At 38.3% G+C, this 25,658-nt stretch overlaps 1 protein-coding gene across 1 annotated transcript in view; it reads left to right on the top strand.

Moving 5' to 3' along the window:
• Positions 1-25,658, top strand: part of PKHD1 (PKHD1 ciliary IPT domain containing fibrocystin/polyductin) — a 487,578-nt gene that overhangs the window by 355,885 nt on the left and 106,035 nt on the right. The window contains exons 56-59 of the mRNA XM_077752866.1: positions 924-1,076; positions 5,211-6,089; positions 7,228-7,396; positions 9,174-9,331. Coding sequence (XP_077608992.1) covers positions 924-1,076; positions 5,211-6,089; positions 7,228-7,396; positions 9,174-9,331 — 1,359 coding nt within the window. The remainder of the gene's footprint in view (positions 1-923; positions 1,077-5,210; positions 6,090-7,227; positions 7,397-9,173; positions 9,332-25,658) is intronic.

The raw sequence follows: 25,658 nt of genomic DNA, 5'->3' as shown, positions 1-25,658 counted from the left end.
TATTAACAAAAAGAAAGGTAAACAGCCAAACACCTTTCTTTTATTTTTCAAAGAAAGGGTGAAAATTTTTATACACTATGTACAGTTAAAACATTTTGCACATAAATGATAAATAACCATGAATTTCCTTGCTCAGTCTAATAAATACATTTAATTTAAGAACTCTACTAAGTAATAAAGCATTGAAACAGAGGGGTTAAGGAATATCTTTTTGTCTCTGATATGGGGGAGGAAAATACATGTTTTCAACAGGATTGTGTCTAAAGCTATTGCTAAATTATAGTTCCAAAGATGATTTTTTTAAGTGGAAGAGAAGGGAGAAATCTTCTGCAGTCCTTGCCAGTAGGATGCAAGGTGCATTGTAAATGGAGGACAGTGGAACAAACCAGAAAGGGCTCCATTCCTGTCCCGGAGGAGGCTCCTTCAGGCAGTGCTGAGCTTACGACCCATCATGAGAGGATGCTGCTCCTGCTGTTTGTTCCTTTACTCCTATACGTGACCGCTTTAGCTCTGTCACTGCCTCAGTCGGTCTGGAAATCTTCACTCTCATAAAAGAGGTCCACGGACAATGTACGAACGAACACTCAAGTCACATGCGTATGAATTTAAGGAAAGAGGTTGGGGACCCCACTAATTGGACAGGTGTGCCCTGACTTCCTTGTCCCAGTACCCACTGTTATTAAGGAGAAATGAATTCTTGCTCGAACACTCTCACTCTGATCCCAAAGAGAGACGTGTGAAGGAGCTTTTCATTTCTCAGCTGACATTTGTGGAGAATGCCCGAGGAAAAGCAACCTTAATGTTGGTAGGACTTCCGAGGGGAAAGGAGTGTTTTCATTTGTCAGGTTCTCTGGGTCCCCAGCTGGCAATTTCCGAAATAGGTTTTTAAAGGTTTTCTTCTTGCCGAAATCCTATTGCCCCAGGAAGCGTCCATGTCGTGGAGGATGGCCGATACATTCGTTTGGCTGCAGAGGTTGGACTTTTGACCCGAAATATACAAATCCAGCCTGATACATCATGCAGGGCGAGACTACTTGTGGGGTCCTTCAGAAAGTCCAGCAGTGAGGCATTTTCAGGTAAATGGAATTTTAAGTTGCTAAGCATTACCAATTGGAACCTATTGATCTGGGACACTCAGAAATTCCAGCTGTGAGAATTTTCATTTGTAAAACAAAACGTTCAAATTAGACGGCTCCTTTGTGTTCTAAGGAGCTATGAATTTTCAGTTCTAATCTGTGCTTAATTATCAGTGTGATGTTAAAATAATATACTAGCAATCAGCACATATGCACATTTTTACCTCAAAGAAAACATCTTCAGCAGATGTGAAATTTCCTCTGCTTTGAAATTATAGATGATTTAATGACCACTTGAATTTTATCTCTTTCCTGAATTTCTATTACTCTTTCCCAGTAGCGTGCTATATCTGATGGCAGGCTTCAGTTCATGCTATAAATTAATAGCGTAAATTTAAATAAAAATGATTTCCATATTCTAGACTGCTTTAAGGATCAGTTCAATCTTTCTCATTTCTTTCCAGGTTGAACTCTTTTTGAATGCTGCAAAATTGTTACACTAGGGCCTTATTCTTAAACTTGTGTTCCTTAAATATTACTCCATAATTGTTTCTTGGTCAAATACATTTGGGAAAGACAGTCACTGTAGCTCCATCTTAGAAAGTCACTGAGTACGTGAATATTTAAAAAAAAAAAAAAGGCTCTGAAAAGGCCTGGAATAAAGGCTCTAACCACTTCCCAAATATATTGAGTATGAAAGAAGCATTGTTTGTTGGCACATCTCTTCCACCAATAAAGTAAAGGGCAGTGTTTGTACCTTAAATCAAAAGTTAAGGATTCCTGGACCAAAGAAAGCTCGCTTTCTCTGTAGGTTCTTTCTCCATGAGTTCTGATGGAAGTGATGTTTCTCCTCCCCCTCTCTCAAAAGACATTTGGCAATATCTGGAGATATTTTGCTTGTCGACTTGAGGGCGTTTCTGGTACCTAGTAAGTAGATGTTAAACATCCTCCGGTGTATCCTTCAACCCTACAAAATGCAAGCACAGCCTCCCACAAGGAAGGATTCTCTGGCCCAAAACATTGGCTTTAGAAGCCTGAAACACAGCCTGAGTCCTGGTCTTCTAGCAATGAGGCAGGGCCTCCTTTCACTGAAATTGCAGGCTGAGCTGGAACATGGTCGCAGGAACAGGATAGAAGGCCAGTTCTGACAGTTCACCAAGCCAGAGCCGAATGAGCCGCAAGACTCATGTGGTCCGGGACCTCTGGCATGGTCCAGGGTTTCTTAAATCATCCCCACGGAGGAGAGGTGTTATAATCCGAGATTAATGCTGGTTTCCGTGCCTATTTGATCTCATTAATCTTTAAAAAAGCTTTTTTAATGTTTATTTATGTTTTAGAGAGAAAGAGTCAGAAAGCGACTGGGAAGGGGGAGAGGGAGACAGAGAATCTGAAGCAGCCTCCAGACTCAGAGCTGCAGCACAGAGCTCAACATAGCGCTTGAATTTATGAGTTGCGAGATTATGATCTGAGCCAAAGTCAGACGCTTAACCGACTGAGCCTCTCAGGTTCCCCTCCTCTATTCTTAATATCTTTGTGAGAGAGACATTTTTACAGAGGAGGAAACAGAGTTGGCAATAAAATTGGCTGCTTATTTGTAAAACTCACAAGCATGAGAACAACTTGAGGTCAAGATTGGGTCTTTCATTCCTACTTCCTTAGTATAGAGACTGGTATGTATTCAGTGCTCCATAAATGGGAATGAGAAAAGTGAAGAGTAAAAAAAAAAAATGTCATCCAGCTAGAAGGTGGCAGAGGCAACATTCAAATTCAAGCCTGAATTTTGAAGCCCTTGTTAAATAAACTTTTAATTTTGTAATCATCTTTGATTTATAGAAAGGTTACAACTGTGGTATAGAGAGTTCCTCAGTAGCTTTTGCCCAGTCTCCCCTGTTGTTAATATCTTACATATCTCTGGTACATTTGTCAGAACCAGAAAGTGAACACTGGTGCATTACTATCAACTGAATTGAAGATGTTATTCAGATCCCACCAGTTTTTCTAGTGATGTCCCTTTTCTATTCTAGAACCCAATCCAGTTTCCCACACTAAATTAAGAAGCCTTAGCATTTTTCTATAATGTACTCCAAGGGTTGGATGAGGTGGAATCTGGAGGTATAGGTCAAGGATGCCAGTTAGGGGTGTTGAACAATTATAGGGTAGAAAATGAGGTCAAGAGTTATAATTCTTCCTTTTGAATTGGAGGCCTCCATCATTCTTTTTTTTTTTTTAATTTTAATGTTTATTTATTTTTGAGAGAAAGAGACAGAATGAGAGCAATGGAGGGGCAGAGAGAGGGAAACACAATCTGAAGCAGACTTGAGGCTCTGAGCTGTCAGCACAGAGACCAATGCGGGAATCAAACTCACAAACCGCGAGACTGTGACCAGAGTCAAAATCAGACACTTCACTGACTGAGCCACCCAGGTGCCCCATCATTCTTTTTTCTGACCAATAACATCCAGCAATTTGTACTTAGAATTATTATTTTCAAAAGGAAATATAGGAAAAAACATTACTTAATTCTGCACTTAAAGGCTTATGACATTTTAAGTATTTACTACTGATTCGCTTTCAGCCATTGGTTAATATGCATACAAGTAAAAAGATCTTGTGCACATTAAAACTGTGGATTATAACCATGTAAGTATAAGACCTTAAAAAAAAACACTAATTAAAAATAATACTGATATATTAGGCACCTGAGCGGCTCAGTCAGTTAAGCGCCTGACTTCGGCTCAGGTCATGATCTCTCAGTTTGTGGGTTCGAGCCCCACATCGGGCTCTGTGCTGACAGCTCAGAGCCTGGAACCTGCTTCAGATTCTGTGTCTCCCTCTCTCTCTGCCCCTCCCCAGCTCACACTGTCTCTCTCTCTCTCTCTCTTTCAGAAATAAAAGGAGAGAGAGAAGGAGAAAAGAAACAAAGTGATGAATAAAGTTGTAATGTAGGTAGCTAAGGGCACATGACCAATTACTGGAACATTAAGTATAGCCCAGTTGCCTAAGTCCCATTGCATAGCTGTTTCTTTTATTCTACCATGTCTCCCACTCCCCTCAGTGTGCCTGCGTGGGGGTTAATAGTATATCCACTGAATGCATTTGCCTACATCCAAGTCTAGCGTGTTACTTAAACCTTCTCTGCCTCTGTTTCCTTACCTGTGAAATGCAGATAATAATTGTTCCTATCTCATAGAATTTTTGTGAAGGTAAGAGTTTAAATATATATGTATATATATATTTACATGCATATTCATATATACATACACATATATGCACACACATATATACACAAACACAATATTGATATATGACTTAAAACAGTGCCTGGTACCTATTGAGAGGGCTTTATGAGAGTTAGGTGTTACAGTTATTAATTCACCTCATTTTTTTCTATAATCATGTTCTTAATCTATTTTACCAAAAATATATACGTTGACATATTAGTGCTCATTGTATTTTTAAATCAACCAAGTGACTATAGTTCATACTGTGTTTTTACAATATCTACTTAAATTAGTACAAATAAATTTCCCAGTATGACTAAATAATTCACTATCCTCTCCTGACATAAAAGATGTAGAGAATTTTATTATTGTCAAAATGAGACGGGAACCACAGTGTGGCTAGGGTAAAAACACAGAAAAGATTTTATGGGGTCTTTAAAATGATTTAAAAATATGTTTTATATAATTGACCATGATATTTCTTCATGCAATATCTTTGTGGGGGTGGTGATAGCCTTTTCACATGGGCTCACCAAGAGGAAACCTGGCACCCACACTCCCTTCATTGTCATCCAGGTCTTTGACTATTCCTACAGGCAAATACCCTGCATCATACGACCAGCTGGGCTCATCTCCAAAGCCTGTCTCCCTTCCATATCTGTCCTTCCTGTCCATCCATCCATCCTATTGCTACACTCTTCAGTTGGCACATAAAACCTTTCCATGCATTCATGTGATATTTCTAATGATTCATATTTTGTTAGTGAGACCCATGGTGGGAAATAGAGTGCTGCTGTTGAGAATAAACTATTACATTAAAAAAATTGGCATCTCTTGATGCCCATGAATGTGCCAACCTTCTGCCTTCTGTAGGGAAGGAGAAAGTACCTGATAATATGCATTTTGTTTCCAGGTATCCTTCAGCTTTCAAATGTGGAAATTCACAACTTTGGTTCACCATTGTATTCATCCATTGAACTCACTAATGCATCAGCAGGATCCTGGATAATTTCGTCTGCTCTGCACCAAAGCTGCGGTGGGGGCATTCGTGCCACAGCCAGCCATGGGATCATTCTAAATGACAATCTGGTGTTTGGCACAGTTGGCCATGGCATAGATTTGGAGGGTCAGAACTTTTCTCTCTCTAATAACCTTGTGGTTCTGATGACACAGTCAGCATGGTCCACCGTTTGGGTGGCAGGAATCAAAACGAACCAGGCAAAGGACATCAACCTCTATGGCAACGTTGTGGCAGGATCAGAGAGACTGGGCTTTCATATCCGAGGCTACAAGTGTTCCTCTTCTGAAGGTCTCTGGTCTGACAATGTGGCTCACTCAAGCCTCCATGGCCTTCATCTGTATAAGGAAAATGGACTAGACAACTGTACCGGTATCTCTGGCTTCTTAGCTTTCAAGAACTTTGACTATGGTGCCATGCTACATGTGGAGAACAGTGTAGAGATAGAGAACATCACTCTGGTAGATAATGCTATTGGTCTTTTGGCAACAGTATATGTATCTTCTGCTCCTCAGAGTCACATCGAAAATTTACAGATTGTACTTAGGAATTCAGTCATTGTGGCCACTAGCTCCTCTTTTGACTGCATTCAGGACAGAGTCAAACCTCGCGCTGCCAATGTGACATCAACATATCGAGCTCCTTCCAATCCACAAGGGGGTCGAGTTGGTATTTTGTGGCCTGTATTCACCTCAGAACCAAATCAGTGGCCTCAGGAGCCCTGGCACAGAATGAGGAATGGCCATTCAGTTTCAGGAATTATGAAAATTCAAGGTAGGATGTTTGGGTTTACAATCGATGTAGTTTCATATATCTGTGCCTAGAATCTTTCATAGCACTCTGAAATTATATCAACAAGAGGGTAAAATGTAGTCTAGGGCTTGCTGTCCAATTGGTAACCTGCTGGCTATTGATAACCACAGTAGTGATAATGACAGTGCGTGGGCTCCTTTAAAACGTCTCTGGTTGGGGCGCCTGAATATCTCAGTCCCATAAGGGCCTAATTCTTGGCTTAAGCTCAGGTCATGGTCTCATGGCCCTGAGTCAGGGTCTATGCTGACAACACAGAGCCTGCTTGGGATTCTGTCTCTCCTTCTCTCTCTGCCCTTCCCTCCCTCTCTCTCTCTCAAAATTAAAAAAAAAAAATTAAAAATAAAAATTAAAAATAAACTAAAAATTACTGCTTTATTCATGTTGAAGAACTTTAATTATTTAATTTGATTATTTAATTTGAGTACATGACAATTCTTTTAGGTAGGTGTTATTTTTTCTGTTACACAAAGGATGAAATAGATACAGAAATTGCACCTCACTGAAGTTGAGTAAAGTTGGTGGGGCAGCCTGGATTAGAACCACTTAGGCCGCAACCTGTGATGTTACTCTTCCATCAGATCTCCTTTATACTCACTCCCCACTAGACTGTGATCAAAACTTTGGTGAAAAGTATTGCTCCTGAGACTTTAATGTGTTGGAATACTCTTCGCTTTTGCATACGGTGTCCGTATCTTGAATAACTATAGATATTTTATATTTTTGTTTATTTTAATGTTTATATTTGAGACACAGAGACAGAGCATGAGAAGGGGAGGGGCAGCAAGAGAGGGAGACACAGAATCTGAAGCAGGCTCCAGGCTCTGAGCTGTCAGCATAGCTGACAGCTTAGAACTCAACTCACAAACCATGAGATCATGACCTGAGCCAAAGTCAGACCCTTAACCCACTGAGCCACCCAGGTGCCCCAGAACTACAGATATTTTAAGTCAGGATTTATATTAACTCCTGTAACTACCTTGAGTGGCTTAAACTTACTCCTAGATGTGTGTTGTTATAAGAATATTTAGTTGTGTAGTCGGTTTTTGTGGTAGGTAGTTTATATGATCCAATGTTATGGTACCTTAACTTTTTTTTTCAGATGTCACCTTTTCTAGTTTTGTGAAGAGTTGCTATAGTGATGAGCTAGATGTCTGCATTCTGCTCAATGTAGAGAACACTGGAATTGTGCATCCAATAACAGCAGAGAGGACCAGAATGTTAAACGTCAAAGATAAAAACAAGTTCTATTTTCCTCCTTTGTGGACCAGGTACCAGTTTTAGTATTTCTAATAAGGCATGTTTGTGCAGTATTTGGCAATTCCTGAAATCCTTAACTATGTTTAGAAAAAGAATAAAATAATCATTGTGAATAGAAATAGGTTCTTTTTTGTTAAAGTTTTTAATGTTTATTTATTTTTGAGAGAGAGAGAGGGAGACACAGAATCTGAAGCAGGCTCCAGACTCCGAGCTGTCAGCACAGAGCCCAATTTGGGGCTCGAACCCACAGACTGTGAGATCTTGACCTGAGCTGAAGTCAGTTGCTTAACCAACTGATCCACCCAGGAGCCCCAGAAATAAGTTCTTTTGGAAAGATAAGGTACATTGATCAAATGACCCCAATTATTTACCCCTGCTATGGTCATCCCTTTTGATACAAGATTTTTCAGTCTGTCTCATAACAGAGACAGGGGCTATTTCTCTTTTCCATTTGGGCTGAGCCTTGTGACTTTTTCTAGCTAAAAGGGAACAGAAGTGATAGAATGCAGGTTTTATTGATATCGTTTCATTGTTTATCCTTATTAGAGGTATGTCTTTGGAATGTTTTCAAAATCACTGGAAAAACATTTACCCTAATTCTTGAATCTTCCATGGAGTATGGTGTCACTAGTTTTCTGAAGGAGGCTCAGAAGCCCTTGGGCAGGGACTAGGAGATAGAAGGAGACTGTGTCTGTTGCCAGGAATCCCTTACCGAAGTGGCTTAGATTTTGGCACACAGACTTTGGGTAACTACTGTTCTTGAACATATGATCTGTGAGTTTTATTCAGAGATATAAGAACTAGATGAGGAATTCTTTTTGCCATAAAAGAGAATGGGAAAGTTAGGAGCAGGGAGAATAGGTTACTTTCTTTCCCCCACAATATTGGGCAAAACTCCCTTAGCTGGAAGAAAAGACTCAAGAAAAATTGTCCTGCTTATAAAGTTAACCTGTTTGGTCCAACATTAATGTCGTTTTAATGTCCATCCGTGACCCATTTTTTATGGTACCTAAACATTATGAGATTTTCAATTTGTGTTATTCTGCCATTTTTTCTTTGCCCAATTTTCCTTATGTTCATGCCTTACTTATGGGATGAAATAGTTATAAAGCTAAATGATATTAGCGTCTGATTCTTTATATTATTAATACCTGACACATGTTTGGCATACAATAAATATTTAATGTTATTACCAATGGTACCTAAAATTATTAGACCAGGAGAAAGCAAATAAATTCTCTATAATTCAGGCTATAATTGCCTATAACTTGTTTATATACTTCTCCTGACTCTTAATTCTCAAAGTATAGGAATATGTCTATCTTTATCACCATTGTATTCCCCAACATGTAAATAGTAGGTATTCAATAGATAGGTGTTGAATAAGCATATCTATTTTTACCTTGTTTGTATATAACACAAATAGAATTGATATTTATAATAATAACCTTAAAATACTGCAAGGCCCCAAAGTTTCATAAAGAAATGATTACATTATATTCAGTAGATATTAAAGTTAGGAACATTTTATTATATCTTGTTTCTTACAAAATTAGCAATCGAAGCAAAGATTATATATTCAGATATATAGAATATTTGGTTACAAGAATGTCTTTCTTTTTGCCCATATGACTGGGAAATAACATTTTCTAGAGTTTTACTTTGTATCTGTGTATAAAACATTATTAATAATAAAATCCTAATTTATTTTTCATGGCAGCACTACCAATATACGTTTCCTTTGTGTTGCCTATCATGGAATGAGAGAATTGCTTTCTGTCTTCACAGGAAAGGGTTAGGAATACTCGTCTGCCCTGAATCAGACTGTGAAAACCCAAGAAAATATCTCTTTAAGGATCTGGATGGGAGAGCCCTGGGTCTGCCACCACCAGTTTCTGTATTCCCTAAAACAGAGGCAGAATGGACTGGATCCTTCTTCAACACAGGTTGGTTATATCTGAACTTGATGCCTTCATGCATGTGAAGGAGCTGGTTTGGCTGGGTTTCCTGTTGGGAACAAAATTTCCAGGAGAGGAACTGAGCTCTAGTTGGAGTCTGCTATCACAAGAATGGTGAGTGATTAAGCAATGTCATTACAGCATTGTGATTCCCTTGGTGAGATCACTTGTGTCTATGTGTAAGGTACAGATTCCTAACATGCAACTCTGTGCACAGGTGAGAGCATCTCAGTAGTGTGCTTACGGGGACCTGAGGCAGCAGGTCTTACGGTCTGCCATGGGACCAGCTCCTCTGCCATCTGAATCAACTTTTCTCTTCCATCCAGACTTGAAGGCACTCATTCTGGGGAGGGTGGTGGCATAGATGGTGTGTAGTTGTCTTGCTTTCCTTCCATCAGTTAGCTGTCCCCGGGGGGCCTGTCACCAGAATTCCTTCTGCTTGCTTACACAACCAGAGTCCATTTAGTGATCAGTTTTAATAACTGGAACTCCCGGAGAGATCATTATCCTTTCTACTTCCACAAACAATGGGACTCTGAGTTTCCGTTTGAGTTCAAGTAGAAACTGTTGCATACGAATCAAAAGAATTATTCTGGCTTTCTTTCTGTTTCAGTGATTGACTGTTTCCATACTTCTCCCCTAGTCTTCTTTCCCTTTTAAGTTCTAAATGAATGAATATTCTAGGACTGTGTTCTCAGATTGGTTTTATTCTCTCCCTAATCTTGCTAAATCCAAGGTTGACATGCCATTTACTGCTGATGACTTCCAATTTACATCTCCAGCCTTGAACTTTGGTCTGGTATATCTAATGACTCCATTGGGAAGTATGAGCAGAGTTTCAGCCTCAACATGCCCCAAATGAATTCTTGGTTCCTTCCCGCATCTATAAGCTGCTTCTTCCCTAGTTGACCCTACCTTAGTACTTGGTACTTGGTACCATCATTCATGAGATTATTTAAGTAAAACATCTAGGAGTGTTTATTCCTTTTTGTGATATAAGAGCTCTCACTTCTAAATCATCATTCAACAAGGGAAGAGAATAGCCTCCTAATTTAATCTTTTTTCTTCTCTTCTTTTAGCCCATAATCTATTTTTCACATGGTAGCCAGAGTGATCTTTTCAAGTTTCCAATTGCTTTCCATTTCCCTAAAATGAAATCCAAACTTCAAGCCTATAAGTCTTATAGTATCTGGTCCCTGTGACACCCTTTTTTTATTTATTGTGGTCTATGCTTTCTTTAACATGCTAAGCTTATTCTTACCCTGGGGGTTGCCTTTGCATTGGCTATTTCCTCTGCCTGAAATATTTGCAGAACTGGCTCCTTCTGTTCAATGATAGCTCCTCAGAGAAGCCAGCCCTGGCCACCCTGTCTAAAATAATTATTTCTCCATTATTCTCTAACCCTACTACGCCTGCTTCATTTGTTTTGTCAGACTTATATTACTTGAAATTATATTTTTTAGGGTTATTTATTTATTTATTTTGAAAGAGACAAAGACAGTGTGAATGAGGGAGAAGCAGAGAGAGAGAAAATCCCAAGCAGACTCCACACTGTCATCACAGAATCCTACGTGGGGCTTGGACTCACGAAACCATGAGGTCATGATTGGAGCTGAAACCAAAAGTTAGATGACTGAGCCACCAAGGCAACCCTAGTTGAAATTTATAAGTACACTTGTTTACTGGTTGATTTACTATTTACCCTTTATTTTATTTTTTAAAACTGCATTTCTTTTTCTTTTTAACGTTTATTTACTTTTGAGAGAGAGAGAGAGTGTGCACACAAGTGAGAGGGGGTGGGCAGAGAGAGAGGGAGACACAGAGTCAGAAGCAGGCTCTGAGCTGTCTGCCCAGAGCCTGACACAGGGCTTAAACTCATAAACCGTGAGATCATGACCTAAGCCGAAGTTTACACTTAACCACCCCAGTGCCCGTTTGCCTTTTAAAATGCAATCTTAATGAGGGTAAGAATTTTGTCCTGTTTGTTGTATATTTGAGGAATGCTCAACAAATATTAATTGGTGGGTTGATCAAGATAACCAAGGAGAATATTAATGCTCTTTGTCCCAAACCATTCAAGAACAGACAGAAGAAACTGAGGCTTAAATGTAGGTCGTTGGCTTAAGGATTTATCCGTAATATGAAATCTGGAACCAAGGCTTTCCTAGTCCTTTTTTAAACCTGTGTCTTCCTTTCTTCCATTTGAACTCTTGCTACTTTTAGCATTTGGCATTTAGAGAAGTTTCTGCATAAGTCTTTAATTACCATACTATTTCATGCTTCAACACTTTTTCATATTTCTCTTAAATATTTTCATAGGTTGGAGGCTTATCTTTGCAACAGAATGACAAGCTGTGGGGACTACGGTATAGGTTTTAAAAAGTCAGTGCTGAGTGCATGGAACATCCTAAGTAAATATTCATTTTGATGTGTTGGTTATATCTGTTGAATATAAGCAGCAAGCACATTTTTTCACAGAAGAATAAAATTCAGGGAAAGTATATATTGAGAAAATACGTGCAGAGTAGGAAAAGAAAAAAAAAAGATAGTCAGGTACTCTCCCATTTACCACTATAACTCTTCAAATAGGTTTCCACCATAAGTTATTCTATTGGTTTTAAGTATCATCACTCTGTTATAGGCATTTATCCTACTGAGACAACATCTTTATACTTTAAAAAGAAATATAGGCATAATTGTGTGAGGTTTTTCTCCACTTGTGATTTTTGATGAAGACCACATTTCTGTGGAATCAGTAACAAGAGACAGGTGTCCCAGAGTATTTCATGAAATTACATTGCAGAAATGAATAAGGACGGAAAAGTGTCTTAGATTGTGCTGCTCCAAAGGCAGACCCTGATACAAGGCTTAGAATCTAGTTGTTTATGTTGGGGGGGGAGGTGGTGAGCTCAGGAGAGTAGACAAGTGGGAAAGAGATACAGGGAAAAAGGTGAAGCCAGGAAGGGTGTAATGAAACTGGTGACCACTGTGGATAGCTGGAGCTCATCTTGGGGGCGGGATGAGACTCCAGTAGACCCTGGGCACATGGTTGAAATGTATCCCTGCTAAGCTATGAAGAAGCTAAGGTATTTATAATTCAAATCCCTGCTTGTTATTGGCTAAAGGATGTTTCTAGACATCAACTCTCCAGCCTCTTGGCTTTCTCTGAACACAGGCCAGTTTTGTTCTTTCCTGTGGCCAGGAAAACACCTTTCTCAGCAGGATGTGGTAGGCTTTTGCACTAGCAGTCTGTGGTGTGTGAAGGTGAGTGCTAGAAACATATGGGTTGGCATTGAAAATGTCTGGTGCAAACAGGATCTCTAAAGTGTTGAACAAGTACTCCATGTGTAAATAATATGGTGGTTTGATGAACTCAGATGGTTGCTTACCAAGTGGTATACATATACTGTTTAGGCACAAACACGCTCTTGTGGCTGATTGTAGATTTCATTTTTCTTCACTCTCTGGCCTGGTTGTGAAATATGATGATTCAATGGTAAAACTCTAGAAGGTATTACAATATAACATACTAGTTACTATCAGCGTGTGGACAAGCATGAGTGTGTGTGTGTGTGTGTGTGTGTGTGTGCATGTAGTTGAATGTATATAGGAAAGTACATATGATTAACTGCTCTAAACTCCTGATGTTTTAAAGCTTTATAACCTTTTAAGTGAGGTTGCTGTAGGTACCAACCGCAAGGATTCCTGCAGTAGAACCTGCTGTTTACTATGCTAGAAATACAAAGTGTGTCTTCATGCAATGAAGGGGACAGTGCATCGTAAATGGTGCCTTCTGGGTGCTAACAGAATTGTAGCGTTTTCCTTTGCATTCTAAAATATGAATAGATCCTCTTTCCCTAATCCAAGTCCCTTTTTATTTTTTAAACCATTCCTTTCTGTGCCGCTTTCCAATTCCTGTACAAAATCTGATATATGAGAAAAGCACAAATTTAATCTTAAAAGAAGGAATGTCTATTTTGTATTTTTCCTCTCCAAGACAAGAATCTGTAATCATCTGTAGAACAGGGAGAGGCATGCAGCAGAGTCGAAAATGGAGGCCACTACAACCAACTCTCATATTTATTCCAAATGACATTGAGTGTGACGAACCTTTATGTTCTTTCTCAACTTTATTAATAAATGATTTGGAGTCCATTGCCTTAGAGGGTTATTTTTAATTTGAAAAATACAGATTTTATTTGCACATATGAGTTCACAGCAAAACTACCGACCCAGACAGATATCCACAGGTCCCGGCATATTGTCATATAGCCTGGCATTAGAAGCAAAAATTATCCATGTGGATCAGCTATAAGGAATACTGTGCCAGTGGGTTTTGCTATCTATGTAATGCAGGGTGTGTAGCCAGGGGAAAAGTGAGCTGTTAATTTTGATTCATACTTATCTGTAAGTTTCCATTCACAGCCAACTTTGAAACATGCATGGCAATAGAGTGCAAGGCAGCTAATCCCAAGCAGGAGATCTTCTGAGAACCATTTGCATTTTATTCTGGAAAGGATTTCTTTTGGTTATGGAGGCAGCTGATGATCTGACGAATTAGAATCACTGAGAAAAAGAAAGTCTTGAAATCAATATGCCATTTAGGTGAGATTAGACAGGTGCCAGATCTTCCCACTCTGGCTGCTGAGTCATTTCCAGTCTGTCCCAGCCTCCAAACGAATGGCTTTGTCTCCCAGACTAGTTTATGCATGTGGGGTACCCATGTGGTTGAGAGAAGACTGGAAGAAATCAGAGCTTGACTCTCCATGGCATTTTACAATTTCTGGGCCATGATGTAGAAAGTAGAAGGGAGGTGAGACGGAAGGTAGCATCCCTTGAATAGCTTTTACACGCATGTTGGGTGCTGGAGTTCGCATTTTCGTTCATTGTGCAAATGCATTTGGCCACCTATAGGCTACCAAGGCTCTAAGGATGGGAACTCTAGTTGTGAACAATGCTCCTGCTTTCATCAAGCTTATGTTTTGGCTAAGATATATACATACATAAATACATATATATACATCCATATATGTGTGTGTGTATATATATATGTTTATATGTATATATACACACATCCATATGTATATACACATCTATATATATATATACACATCCATATATATTTATATGTATAAACAAGTAAGTAAAAATATTCCATTTATGATGGGAGGTATGGAGAAAATAGTATAGGGTTTTGGGTTAGAGAGGTAGACTGAGGTAGGTGTGTGTGTGTGTGTGTGTGTGTGTGTGCGCGCGTGCATGTATCTGTGTAAGGGAGTTGCTCTTTGGAACAGAGTTACATTTCCAGTGAGACCTGAGTAAAAATCAAGAAGTCAGTGCTCTGAGCAGAGGTAGGAGCCTTCTGGGGACAGAGACCAGCCACAGCAGAGGCTCTGGGACAGGAATGGCCTGAAAGTGTCTGGGGGTGGGGCGTGAAGGGTACTGGTGTATAATTAATGAGAGAGGGAGGAGTTGGAGGTAGCCAGGAACCAGCGCCTTCATAGGCCAGGGTAATTTGATAAGATGGTGTTCGTTGGAGGGTTTTTAGAAAGGCAGTAATAGGATTTTAGTCAGTCTCTGAAAAGATCATGCAGCCGTGGAATAAATGGGTTGGGGTGGGAGTCAGGCTGGAAGCAAGCAGTGCATTTAGGAAGCTACAACTAAGGGCGGCTTAGGGATGTAATACCCCACATAGTGACCTGCCAACCTGTGCTGGCCCACAGTCTCCTATCAGTCCTCAGCGAGATGATTATGTGAATGTACCACTTAGAAACATAGACACTGCAGAGTAGTTTTATATCTGTTCACTCTAATAAATAAGATGTGGGGCTTTTATTTTGTATGTCTAATTTGTCAGATAATTTATGTTATATTTTTTAAAGGATTGGTCTTCAATAGACTGGAAATTTTAAAACAAAACAAAAATCCTGTTCTGCCAATTTCTTTTAGTTGAGGAGGTAATTTTGATGTGTTTAGGATAGTGACTTCTGTAGCTGACTTACTGGAATTATCTAGTACATGAGACATTCATCTCCGTGTTGGGGGGGATTTTGAGTCAATAGCTATGTGTGAGCCCCAGACCTTTGTGTTTAAATACACACACATACACACACACACACACCTCCCCAAGTGATTCTGTTGTGCTAAGGTTTGAGAATCACTAACTCTAGAGTAATATACTTCTTTTGAAGTAAATAGGCAAGATGTTAAGAAGACAATATTTTTAATTTAAAAAGTGAGCATTTTCAATTTCTCATGAAAAATCAAGAATTTGCTCTTTGTGCCGAATACCAAAGGCATAAATACACTTGATTATATACACACTAGATATATTTCTGAAGAGGAAAAGAACATGAACTAGAAAGATATAGGAGAATGTACAATCTAAATTAAGTCTTTGAATAATAAGAGCATATTAAACTTTTTTCAGTGTGATTATTTTTCCTATTATTGAAGTGAGTTGAACGACCTCAAAACGTCACTTTAATAATACAACACTGGATAAAAATGAGTTCAATGCTGAGTTTATTTTTCAAATTCTACATTGAATCATTATATTAAAAATCTAAACTCATGATAAGCTTTTCCCACACTTTCCTTGACATCATTCCCAGAAAAGTCCCGTGATCTGACCAGAACTTCTGGTCAAAGCCACCTCGGGGGCAGGTGAGAATTTCCCATTCTGTGCCACAGGAGGGTAAGAAACATTTTTCAAATGGCGTTACTTCTTGGTCGCTTCTTGAGAAAGGAAGTTATAAACCATTATGGAGACCTTAAAAGTGACTGGCCCCAAATCAAAAATAAAAGATTAGGTTGATAAAAAGGAAAATAAAGCTGGCATTTGACTGTCAGCCCATGGAGTGATGAAGTGATTTCCAACTGAATAATGGGAAAGCTCCAGCAACGGGGAGACATTCGCTCGGCAGCTCTCAGACAGAGTGGCCAGCGCTTTCTCAACTCTCTGTTGCTAGATCTTGAAATGTGTCCTTTTTTTAAAGCTTTCTGAGCTTCTCTTTCTTCCCATTTGTCCTGAGAATGACAGCAAGATGGTATTATAAAATGGGAGTAGGGAGAGGGAGGGAGGGAACGAGGGGACAGAATGGAGAGAGTAAACGGTTTGTCTGCCAATATCTGTGCTTGCGGAGGCCTTTTTCTTCTAGCTAGAGGGGGAAATACCATTCTCTTTTCCCAAGCAATTATAGGCCCCAAAGATTGAAACTTGGTATATAGCTCTTTAATCTCAGCAGATATTTATGGTTAAACATTAGACTTTTAGGATTCCAGATGTCAGGGTATTAAAATATAAAGGCACAGTGAAGTCTCAGAAAATATTAGAATCTTTGGGATATGTGGCTGCAGGGAGTTTTATCCCAAGCAGAAGAGGATAGAGCTTTCAGTGATCCTTTGAGGCCCAAGGAGCACCTTTCCTTCCCTTGATTCCCTCACTCCCACATGGCTTGCCCAGTGTCCAGGCTGTGAGTGGCGAAACAGTGTTTGATTGCATTTTGAAATCGTCCGTATTGAGTTGGAACGCTTTTCATGTGTGATTTGTAAAGGATGTTGTGGAAAGGCATATGAGCCATGGGGATAATATCTTTTACCTCTACTCAATCTAAACATTTTATTCCTGAGATTGTCTTGATTCTCAAATGTTCCATGAGCAGCTAATACTTGTGGAGTATCCAACATGTTTCTCACTCTCTACTATGACCCACGGATGAATTAGCTCATGTAATGCCATCAACACAATATATCCTATGAAATAGATATTCTTATTCCCTACCCGTTATATATATATATATGGAAACTAATGTAGAGATATTAGGCAACTTGCCCAAGCCATAAGCTAATTAATAGAAGTTCTGGAACTGAACCTGTGTTTTTACCACCACGTAATACTGTACAGGGTACCCTCTTCCTTCTTTCCCCACATTCTCCAATGTTAGCTCCCTTAGATCTATCAGCTTTTCTCACACAGAGTCCTGTCTACACAGAACAAAGCAAACTGAGACTGTGTCATTATTCTGACAATAATCCACCCCAACTAGCAATAATAATTGTTACCATTTATCTAGCATATTCCATGTGCTGGGCATTCTGCTAAGGGGTTTATAAACATTCTCATTTATCCTTTCAACAACCTTAACATGTAGGGATTGTTATCCCTTTTCAGCATTTGAAGAAATAGAGGTTTAGAGAAGCTAACTAATTTTTCATGGTTCCACAGCTAGAATGTGCAGAACCATGATTTAAATCTGTATTTGTCTGATTCCAAAACCTGGGCTTGGAGCCACTTCTAGATAATTATCATTGTGTGGTCTGAATCATCTGGTGGGTGCTACACAGAGAGCTATTTAAATAATTCACATATTTCCATTTTACATGGTAGCAAATAGTTGTTTAGATTTTAAAAAGTAACTGTCAATTTCTGTAACATTAAAAAAATTTTAGTGTTTATTTCTGAGAGAGAGAGAGAGAGCAAGAGAGAGAGAGAGCTATCAGGGGAGGGGCAGAGACCAAGGGAGACACAGACTCAGAAGCAGGTTCCAGGCTCCAAGCTGTCCAATGCGGCACTCAAACTCACAAACTGTGATATCATGACCTGATCCAAAGTCAGAGACTTAACTAACTGAGCCACCCAGGTGCCCCTATTGTAAAATTTTTGAAAGATAATATAATAATGACCACAAAAAATCCTCACTTAGTTCCTCTTCTTCATATAAATACAGTGTGTGTGTATATATATATATGTATATATATGTGTGTGTATATGTGTGTGTATATATATATATGTATATATATGTGTGTATATATATGTATATATGGTCATGTTCTGTGTACAAAGTAAGTGACCTCTGTCACGTCCACAAAAAGCCTTTTGCCCCTGTTAACTCCTGGAGGCTGTGTGATAATAATGGAGTAGTATGAAGTAAAGGTTTTGGTCATGAGATCAAAAACTTATTACGGTAATTTGTCTATAGGTTCCCCCCTTTCCCCCAATAAATTGAGCTAGTTTTTTTTTTTTCCAACTTAGACAGATGTTTATTGAGAGTCTATTGAGAGCAAAGCACTATGTACTGTTGGGGTATCCTATAAGACACATTGAGGTAGATAAGAAACCATCCCTGCCCTCGTCCGTGGGTCCAGGGGCCCAGGATACAAGATGGAGAAAATTAGTTAATATAAAATTGGCATAAAATACACTGGGGAGACCATGAATACCTGGAGATATAGACAAAGGCTCTAGGAAGGAAATGGAGTTTGCCATGAGCCTAGAGCGTTGGGTAAAGCTTTACAAAGCATACACGGAAGAGGCAAGTGAAAGAGGGTGTTTAGCAGCAGACATGGTGTGTTGAGATGTAGCAGCTCCCCTGTGGAATGCTCCTTGGTTTCTAGATGCAGCTGGGGTCTGGCTCTTTATGCCCTGCTGTACCCATCCCTGAATTCTATTTTAGCACATCTCACGCTCTATTGCCACCATTTTTTAAGCCTCCGCTCTCACCAGACTGTGAATACCTTGAAGGCAAACATCCTTGAATTTTTAGTATGAATCCCTGGAACGTAATATATGCCCAGCAAATGTTTGCTGAATGAGGAAGTAGGTGAATAAATAGGTGAAAAAATGAATGAGAAAGTCAAGAATTCAAGTCTAGGTTGCCAGTCAGCTGTTTGTCAAAGTAAATCTTAGAGATTTACTTAATATATAATTTGTTTAAGCATTCTCAAAGAATGTTCCTATTCACTAATCTCAGGAAATTGTGAAAAATGTGGTCCATGGCTGAATAAACTTTGAAAACTCTGGCTACTCCCATTTTGGAGATTTATCATGTACATTAAGATATTAAAGGTTTGGATAAGTTCCGTAGTTAAATTTAAAAATACCATTTCATTCTGTGTTACCCAGGATTTCTCAAACTTTTAAACTAGTGAATACTTGTTCATAATACACATTAGTGTCCATTGGAATTTAGTGTACTTCAGAATATATTTTGGGAAATATTAGCTTATATTAATTCATTAGTTTGTAGGAATATATGCCAGTTGGAAAGAAAGAAGACTACAGGATGTTTAATATGGATGGTTCCTTAAAGGTTAATATGTCCCACTTCCCATTCAATACATAGATGGTCTCTACCTTTAACTTTCCCAAGTGGGAATTCACTCCCTTACAGGCCTACCTAATGTATTTGGAATAATTTTAATTGTTAGGATTCTTTCTATGATTTCCACCACCAGTGACCTAGTTTATCTTTTGGTGTGACAGAGTATAGATCTAATTTTTTCTGTATTACAGCCTTTTTCATATTCATATCAGTAAAACAGTGATCATATAATAACCCAATATGCCTCTTTCAAGCAAAGAATTTCCAAATTCCTTCTGCTAGTCAACATATGACAGACTGTGTTTAGTTCTTCACTTTCTAAACTGACTACTTTTGATATTCTTCAATTTGTCAATGATTTTTCAGTAGCATTGTTTAATAGAGATAATAATGCAAACCACAAGTGTAATTTAAAATTTTTAGTGGACAGGTTAAAAAAAAGTAAAAAGAAATAGATGGAATTAAATTTAATAATAAAAAATATTATTTTAATATGAATCAATAGAAAACTATTTTTATATTTTGCATCCATTTTTTCATATCATGTATTTGAAATTTTGTTTGCATTTTACAGTTACAGTCTATCTCAACTCAGAAACTACATTATGATCAGAAATACTTTATGTTTATCTAGATTTCATAAACTTTACAATTGAAAAATTAGATTCACAAATACAAGTTGTCCCAAACATACCTAAATATTTTCAAATAACTAATCTCATATGCACTTTAAATTATAATTAACTAAAATCATATACAACTTAAAATTTAATTATCAGCTGTACAAGTCTTATTTTGAGGGCTGAATGGTTACCATCTGGGTATATTTTGTCCCTAGTTCTGGAAGGTCAAATAAAGAGTACTGATTTTTCTTGAACCTGTGTAGTAAACTCTATTCATCTCTATTAAATTTCATTTTTATGAGTTGTTTTTGTAGGTCATTAGATGTCACTTGGATTTCCTGGGATTAGATACTAAGCTCAAAATTAGAAACCACCTACTTGGTCTTGGAAATACAACTCAGTCAGTAAAAGAAAGAAGCTTATCTCAATTATTTGCCCTTAGTGGGAGCTACCATTCAAATATCCAGTCCTCCAAGTAAAGCATCAAGGTTTTCTGAGACTAGGATTTTGCTACTCAAGTTAAGGAAGGACCCTTTACTGAGTTGTCTCTCCATATTTCTAGGCTTTGTTGTACAGGAAGCAATAAATATCAGTATTCCACAAAGGTGACTATTTTTGAATATCTGTACATAATGAAATTACATGACTTTTTGCCATGATAATATACTGGCTCTCTCTTTTCTCTTCATTTTCTTTATTTCTCTCTCTTTCTTTGCCTCGCCTCCCTTCACTCCCTATTCCTAGATTATTTCTAGGACTTCATTGGATTGTCAACTGTGTTCCTAATCTTTAAATTTTAATAATGGTGGAAACCAACTTGACAGTAAACTATTTAAGGGGAAAAAAAAGAAGCAATGAGACACTGACAACAAGGAAAAAAATAAATTTTAATAATGGAAGAATCCTACATTGCTAAGTTCTATCTTTGGGTACAATAGTATTGAAAGATTTAGAAGGCAGAATCTCAAACTTGAGCTTATTTTATATCTAGGACAGGTAGATGTTGTTTGTTCCTTTTCTTTTCATTTTTTTTAAAGCTTTAAAAATATGGTGGTTCTTTTTGTTAGTTTTTTTTTTGAGAAAGAGAGAGAGAGAGAGAGAGAGAGAGAGAGAGAGTGTGTGTGTGTGTGTGTGTGTGTGTGTGTGTGTGTGTGGCGGGGGGAGGCGGCAGAGAGAGAGGTAGACAGAGAATCCCAGAATCCCAAGCAGGCTCTGTGGTGTCAGTGCAGAGCCTAACATGGAACTTAGTCTTAACCAACCATGAAATCATGACCTGAGCTGAAATCAGAAGTCAGATGCCTAATCGACTGGGCCACCCAGGTGCCCTTGGATGTTGTTTATTCTATTTGTTTGATTACTTTGTATATCCTTGTGTGTGTGTGTGTGTGTATGTGTGTGTGTGTGTATTAATGGAAGGAGATTCTTGCCCAGTCCCATCAGTAAATAAAATATGTGTGCCTTACCAGTAGGTACTAAACAAGGTCATGACTCAGATCTCATTTCAATAATATGGACCTGGAAAATTCTTTGATTTGGTTCTCAGTTTTTTCTCCATATATTTACACACTGATTAGATGTAAAAGCTAATGCTATTTTTTAACGGTTTGAATGTAATTATTAAAAATACCCTAAAAGTAGATGTGTCAAAAGAAAAAAAGAATTTAAAGGCCAGAAATAGATTCAAATGTATTTGAAAAATTACTTTTTAACAAAGATGACATTTTAAATCATGAGATACTAGAAATTATTCAATTGATGACGTAGAGACATCTGAGTAGTCACTCAGGGAAAAAATTGAGAATTCATACTTTTCTTTTTATAAAAATGAATTCCATATGGATTAAAGATGATAAAAATGAATATATAGAATTATTAGAAAATATTGGTAAGACTATACCTTCAGATTTATGGAGATCTTTCTTAGCATAAATCAAAATCCAGGAAACTTTTGATAAATATTTGATAAACTTGACTATATAAGAATTTAAAAGTTCTGCAAAGAATATCAAAGTTAAACTAAAACAAGTAGAAAAAGTTTACAACTCATAAAGAGCGAATTATGTTATAATACCAAAAAATTCTTACTAATATTTAAGACCAAAAAGGAACAGACCAGTTTGAAAAATATTCAAAGGATTCCAAAAATCTGTTTCACAGAGAAATAAATACAAATGCCAATAAACATACAAAAAGCCCAGTTTCTGTCATAATCAAAGCACAAGTTTTTATTTTTTTTCTTTTAAATGTTTATTTACTTGAAGAGAGAGAGAGAAATAGTGTATGGATGTGCACGTGAGTGGGAGAGAAGCAGAGAGAGAGAGGTAGATAGAGAATCCCAAGCAAGTTCCATGCTATCAATGCAGAGCCCACTGAGGGACTCAGTCTCACCATGAGATCATGGCCTGTGTCAAAATCAAGAGTCAGATGCCCAAGCAACTGAACCTCCCAGGAGCCCCACAGCACAAGTTAAGGGCTATTACACTGAGTCATGCTGTCTGGATTGTGTCTACTTATTTGATGTGCAACTCAGCAAGTTTCCTATTCTCTCTGAACCTCAGTTTCCCCACTTAGGAAGTAGAGACATTCATATTATATAGTCATGACTGTTGTAAGGATTAAAAGAGAGAAGCTCAACAAAAGTGTCCACTACTACTAAGACAGTGGTGACCACTGCTACCATAATTAGTATTAATATTATTGTTTTAGCAATTGTATTGGCAGTGTTTAAAAAGCATGGTAATCTCTGTGTTGGGGAAAGTGTACAGAAACAGTTCTCAGACTTTGTTCTCAAATATCATTTGATGTGGCCTCTTGGCATCTGGTAACCATCTAAAAGTTCTAACTCAGCAACTCCATTTTTAAGACATAATCCTAGAGATTTTCATTGAATGCATAAACAAAACAGTAAGACATGCAATGAGAAAGAAAATACTCCCTGCCTCTTCACCCTCTGCTCTCCTGATCTGTACTCTTGCTCTGAGGGAACAACTGGGAAGTTGCCATTTTTAAAATCATGTATATGTATTACTTACTATTTTAGTAAGAATAATGATAGTAAAACTCATTTATGTAACAAATGGAATCCTGAAAAATGAGTTGGTTATTATGTAAAGCATGTCAAGAAAAGGGACACAGAAGAAAAGAAATTTTCCTAGACCTAGAAGCCAATCTTTTTACTATGGATTCAGGGACTCCCTGTAGGACCCAATTCCAAATTGCTTAACTCCCTCACAGGAGAAATGTTAATAAAAATTGAATGTAAGTTCCTGAAAGTAATTGTCATGGAGAAAGGGAGTTGAAGCTGATTTTTTTTTTTTTAATGTGGTTGTGGATAATAATCTTTTCCCTTTTGGGTGATGTTGGTGGGATACAACTCTACTTGAGCATTGTCCATATGGAAAGCAGCCTATCCCTACATCTAGGCCATATTCTCCCTGTTTGCCTGCTTTAGAGGCAAAATAGCAGATCTAGATCTATAAAAGACACACTGTATATGAAGTACTTAGCCACAAAGCTTGGCTTGGGATAAGCCCCAAGTCAACATTAGTGACTACTATTCTTTTGCCACCATTTATCATGGCTCTGGCTGGGGTGATGACTTGAACATTTCAGGCATCATATCTTAATGATTCTTTAGTGCTAGTTTTCTTTCTTTTTTAATTTTTTTTAATGTCTTATATTTATTTTTGAGAGAGAGAGAGACAGCGTGAACGGGGGAGGGTCAGAGAGAGAGGGAGATACAGAATCGGAAGACAGGCTCCAGGCTTTGAGCTAGCTGTTAGCACAGAGCCCGAGTGGGGCTCGAACCCACAAATCGTGAGATCATGACCTGAGCCGAAGTCAGACGCTTAACTGACTGAGCCGCCCAGGTGCCCCTAGTGCTAGTTTTCTATTGCTGCCATAACAAACTATTGCAAGTTTAGTGGCTCAAAACGACACCCATGTATTATCTCACAGTTCTGCAAGTGAGAAGTCTCAGAGCCTTGGTTGATTTCTCTGCTTTGAGTCTTTCAAAGACCAAATTAAGGTATTGGCAGGACTGTATTCTTTTCTGGAGTATCTAGGGATGAGTGCTGTTCCAATGTCACTCAGGGTTCTTGGCCAAATTCGGTTCTATGGGATTGTAAGACTGAGGTCCCCATTTCCTTGCTTGTAGGCTTGGAGGTCATGGTTAGCTTCTAAGGCTGCTCACATTCCCTGACTTGTGGCCTCCTTCACCTTCAAAGCCAGTGGTGGTGAATTGTGTTCCTCTCATGCTTTGAATCTCTTCTGTCTTCTCTTCTGTTGCATTTCTCTGATTCTAGACAGAGAAATTTCTTTGCATTTAAATGGTTTATAGGACTAGATCGGGTCCACCCAGATAATTTCCCCGCTTTAAGATCCAAAACCTTAATCATTGCGGAAAAGTCCCTTTGCTATATTCACCTGTTCAGATTTAGGACATGAACATGTTTGGGAGGATATTATTCATCCTACCCTAGTTCTTTGTAAGGGCTTCGTTTTAGTTGTAAACAGTGAAAGAATAAGAAATATTAAGTTGGAATACTGTTGCTGTCTCTGATTTTGACTCTTTCAGGGAAGAAGTAAGACCTAGTTTATCTTGTTTCAGAGGAATTGTACAAGTATGGATGACTCCATATCTGTTCTGCAGGTTGAGCATAAAGTTTTGATGGAAAAATTATCACTATAACCTGATTTATTTGATATGATTATATAACATGATTCATAACCTGATTTTTGTCTCATTTTTTGTTATAAGTTGAAGCAAGAAAATATTATTTTGGAAAGCATTTAAATGTATCTTTTATTACATTTATTTTAACTATAACTGTTGGCTATACCCTACTTTTGATGTATTTATTTCCTGTGCTAGCATTTGCCTCCTCCACCAATGGCCCCTGAGGTAAGGGAAACAGAATTTAGGCATTAGAAAGTCCTGGATGTCCAGTGTCTGATGATGCTTGGTGACACCAATGTGAACTTCTATAATAAAGGAAAGCAGCTCATTTTCCCTGGCACTCTCAGACACATCTATGGCCCACCTAAATAGCTGAGTATGAGCTTGCAAAAGCTTAGATGAGGGAGCACTGCATTTTGCAGCAATTAATTTTGCAGAGAAAGCAGTCTGTTTAAAAAGATGCCTGAAGCACTCACTAAAATGGGGGTTGTTTTTCAAGGCCACCAGAGCTGCAGTGGGCACGGGGTGGCTCATCAACAAAACAACAATGCTAAAATATGGCCTCCTGGGTTTTACAAAAGAAAGGACTAGAGGGGCAATGAATTATGCTCACCTGCTAGAGCTGGGTGAAGACTGTAATTGTTTAGCCCCCTAGCACTACCCTGCAAGGGTTAAAATGACAGAGATATTAGTTGGCAATGGCTAAAATTGTTGGTTTGAAGCTCTCGGCAATACGCACACTGTTATTTACCGGACTTGGTCGATTTACTTCTTAATGCAATAATGACCTGTGAAATGAAACGTGAGCTAGACAATTGTTCCTCATTGTTTCCAGTAAAACATTCTTTCATACCCCATTAAACCACCATTAATTCCATATGAAAGAGAGTCACGCACAGGCACCCGATGGT

This window comes from Crocuta crocuta, unplaced genomic scaffold, assembly GCF_008692635.1.
Source record: "Crocuta crocuta isolate KB4526 unplaced genomic scaffold, BGI_CrCroc_1.0 scaffold291, whole genome shotgun sequence".
Taxonomy (NCBI): Eukaryota; Metazoa; Chordata; class Mammalia; order Carnivora; family Hyaenidae; genus Crocuta; species Crocuta crocuta.
This window is presented reverse-complemented; position numbering and strand designations above follow the sequence as displayed.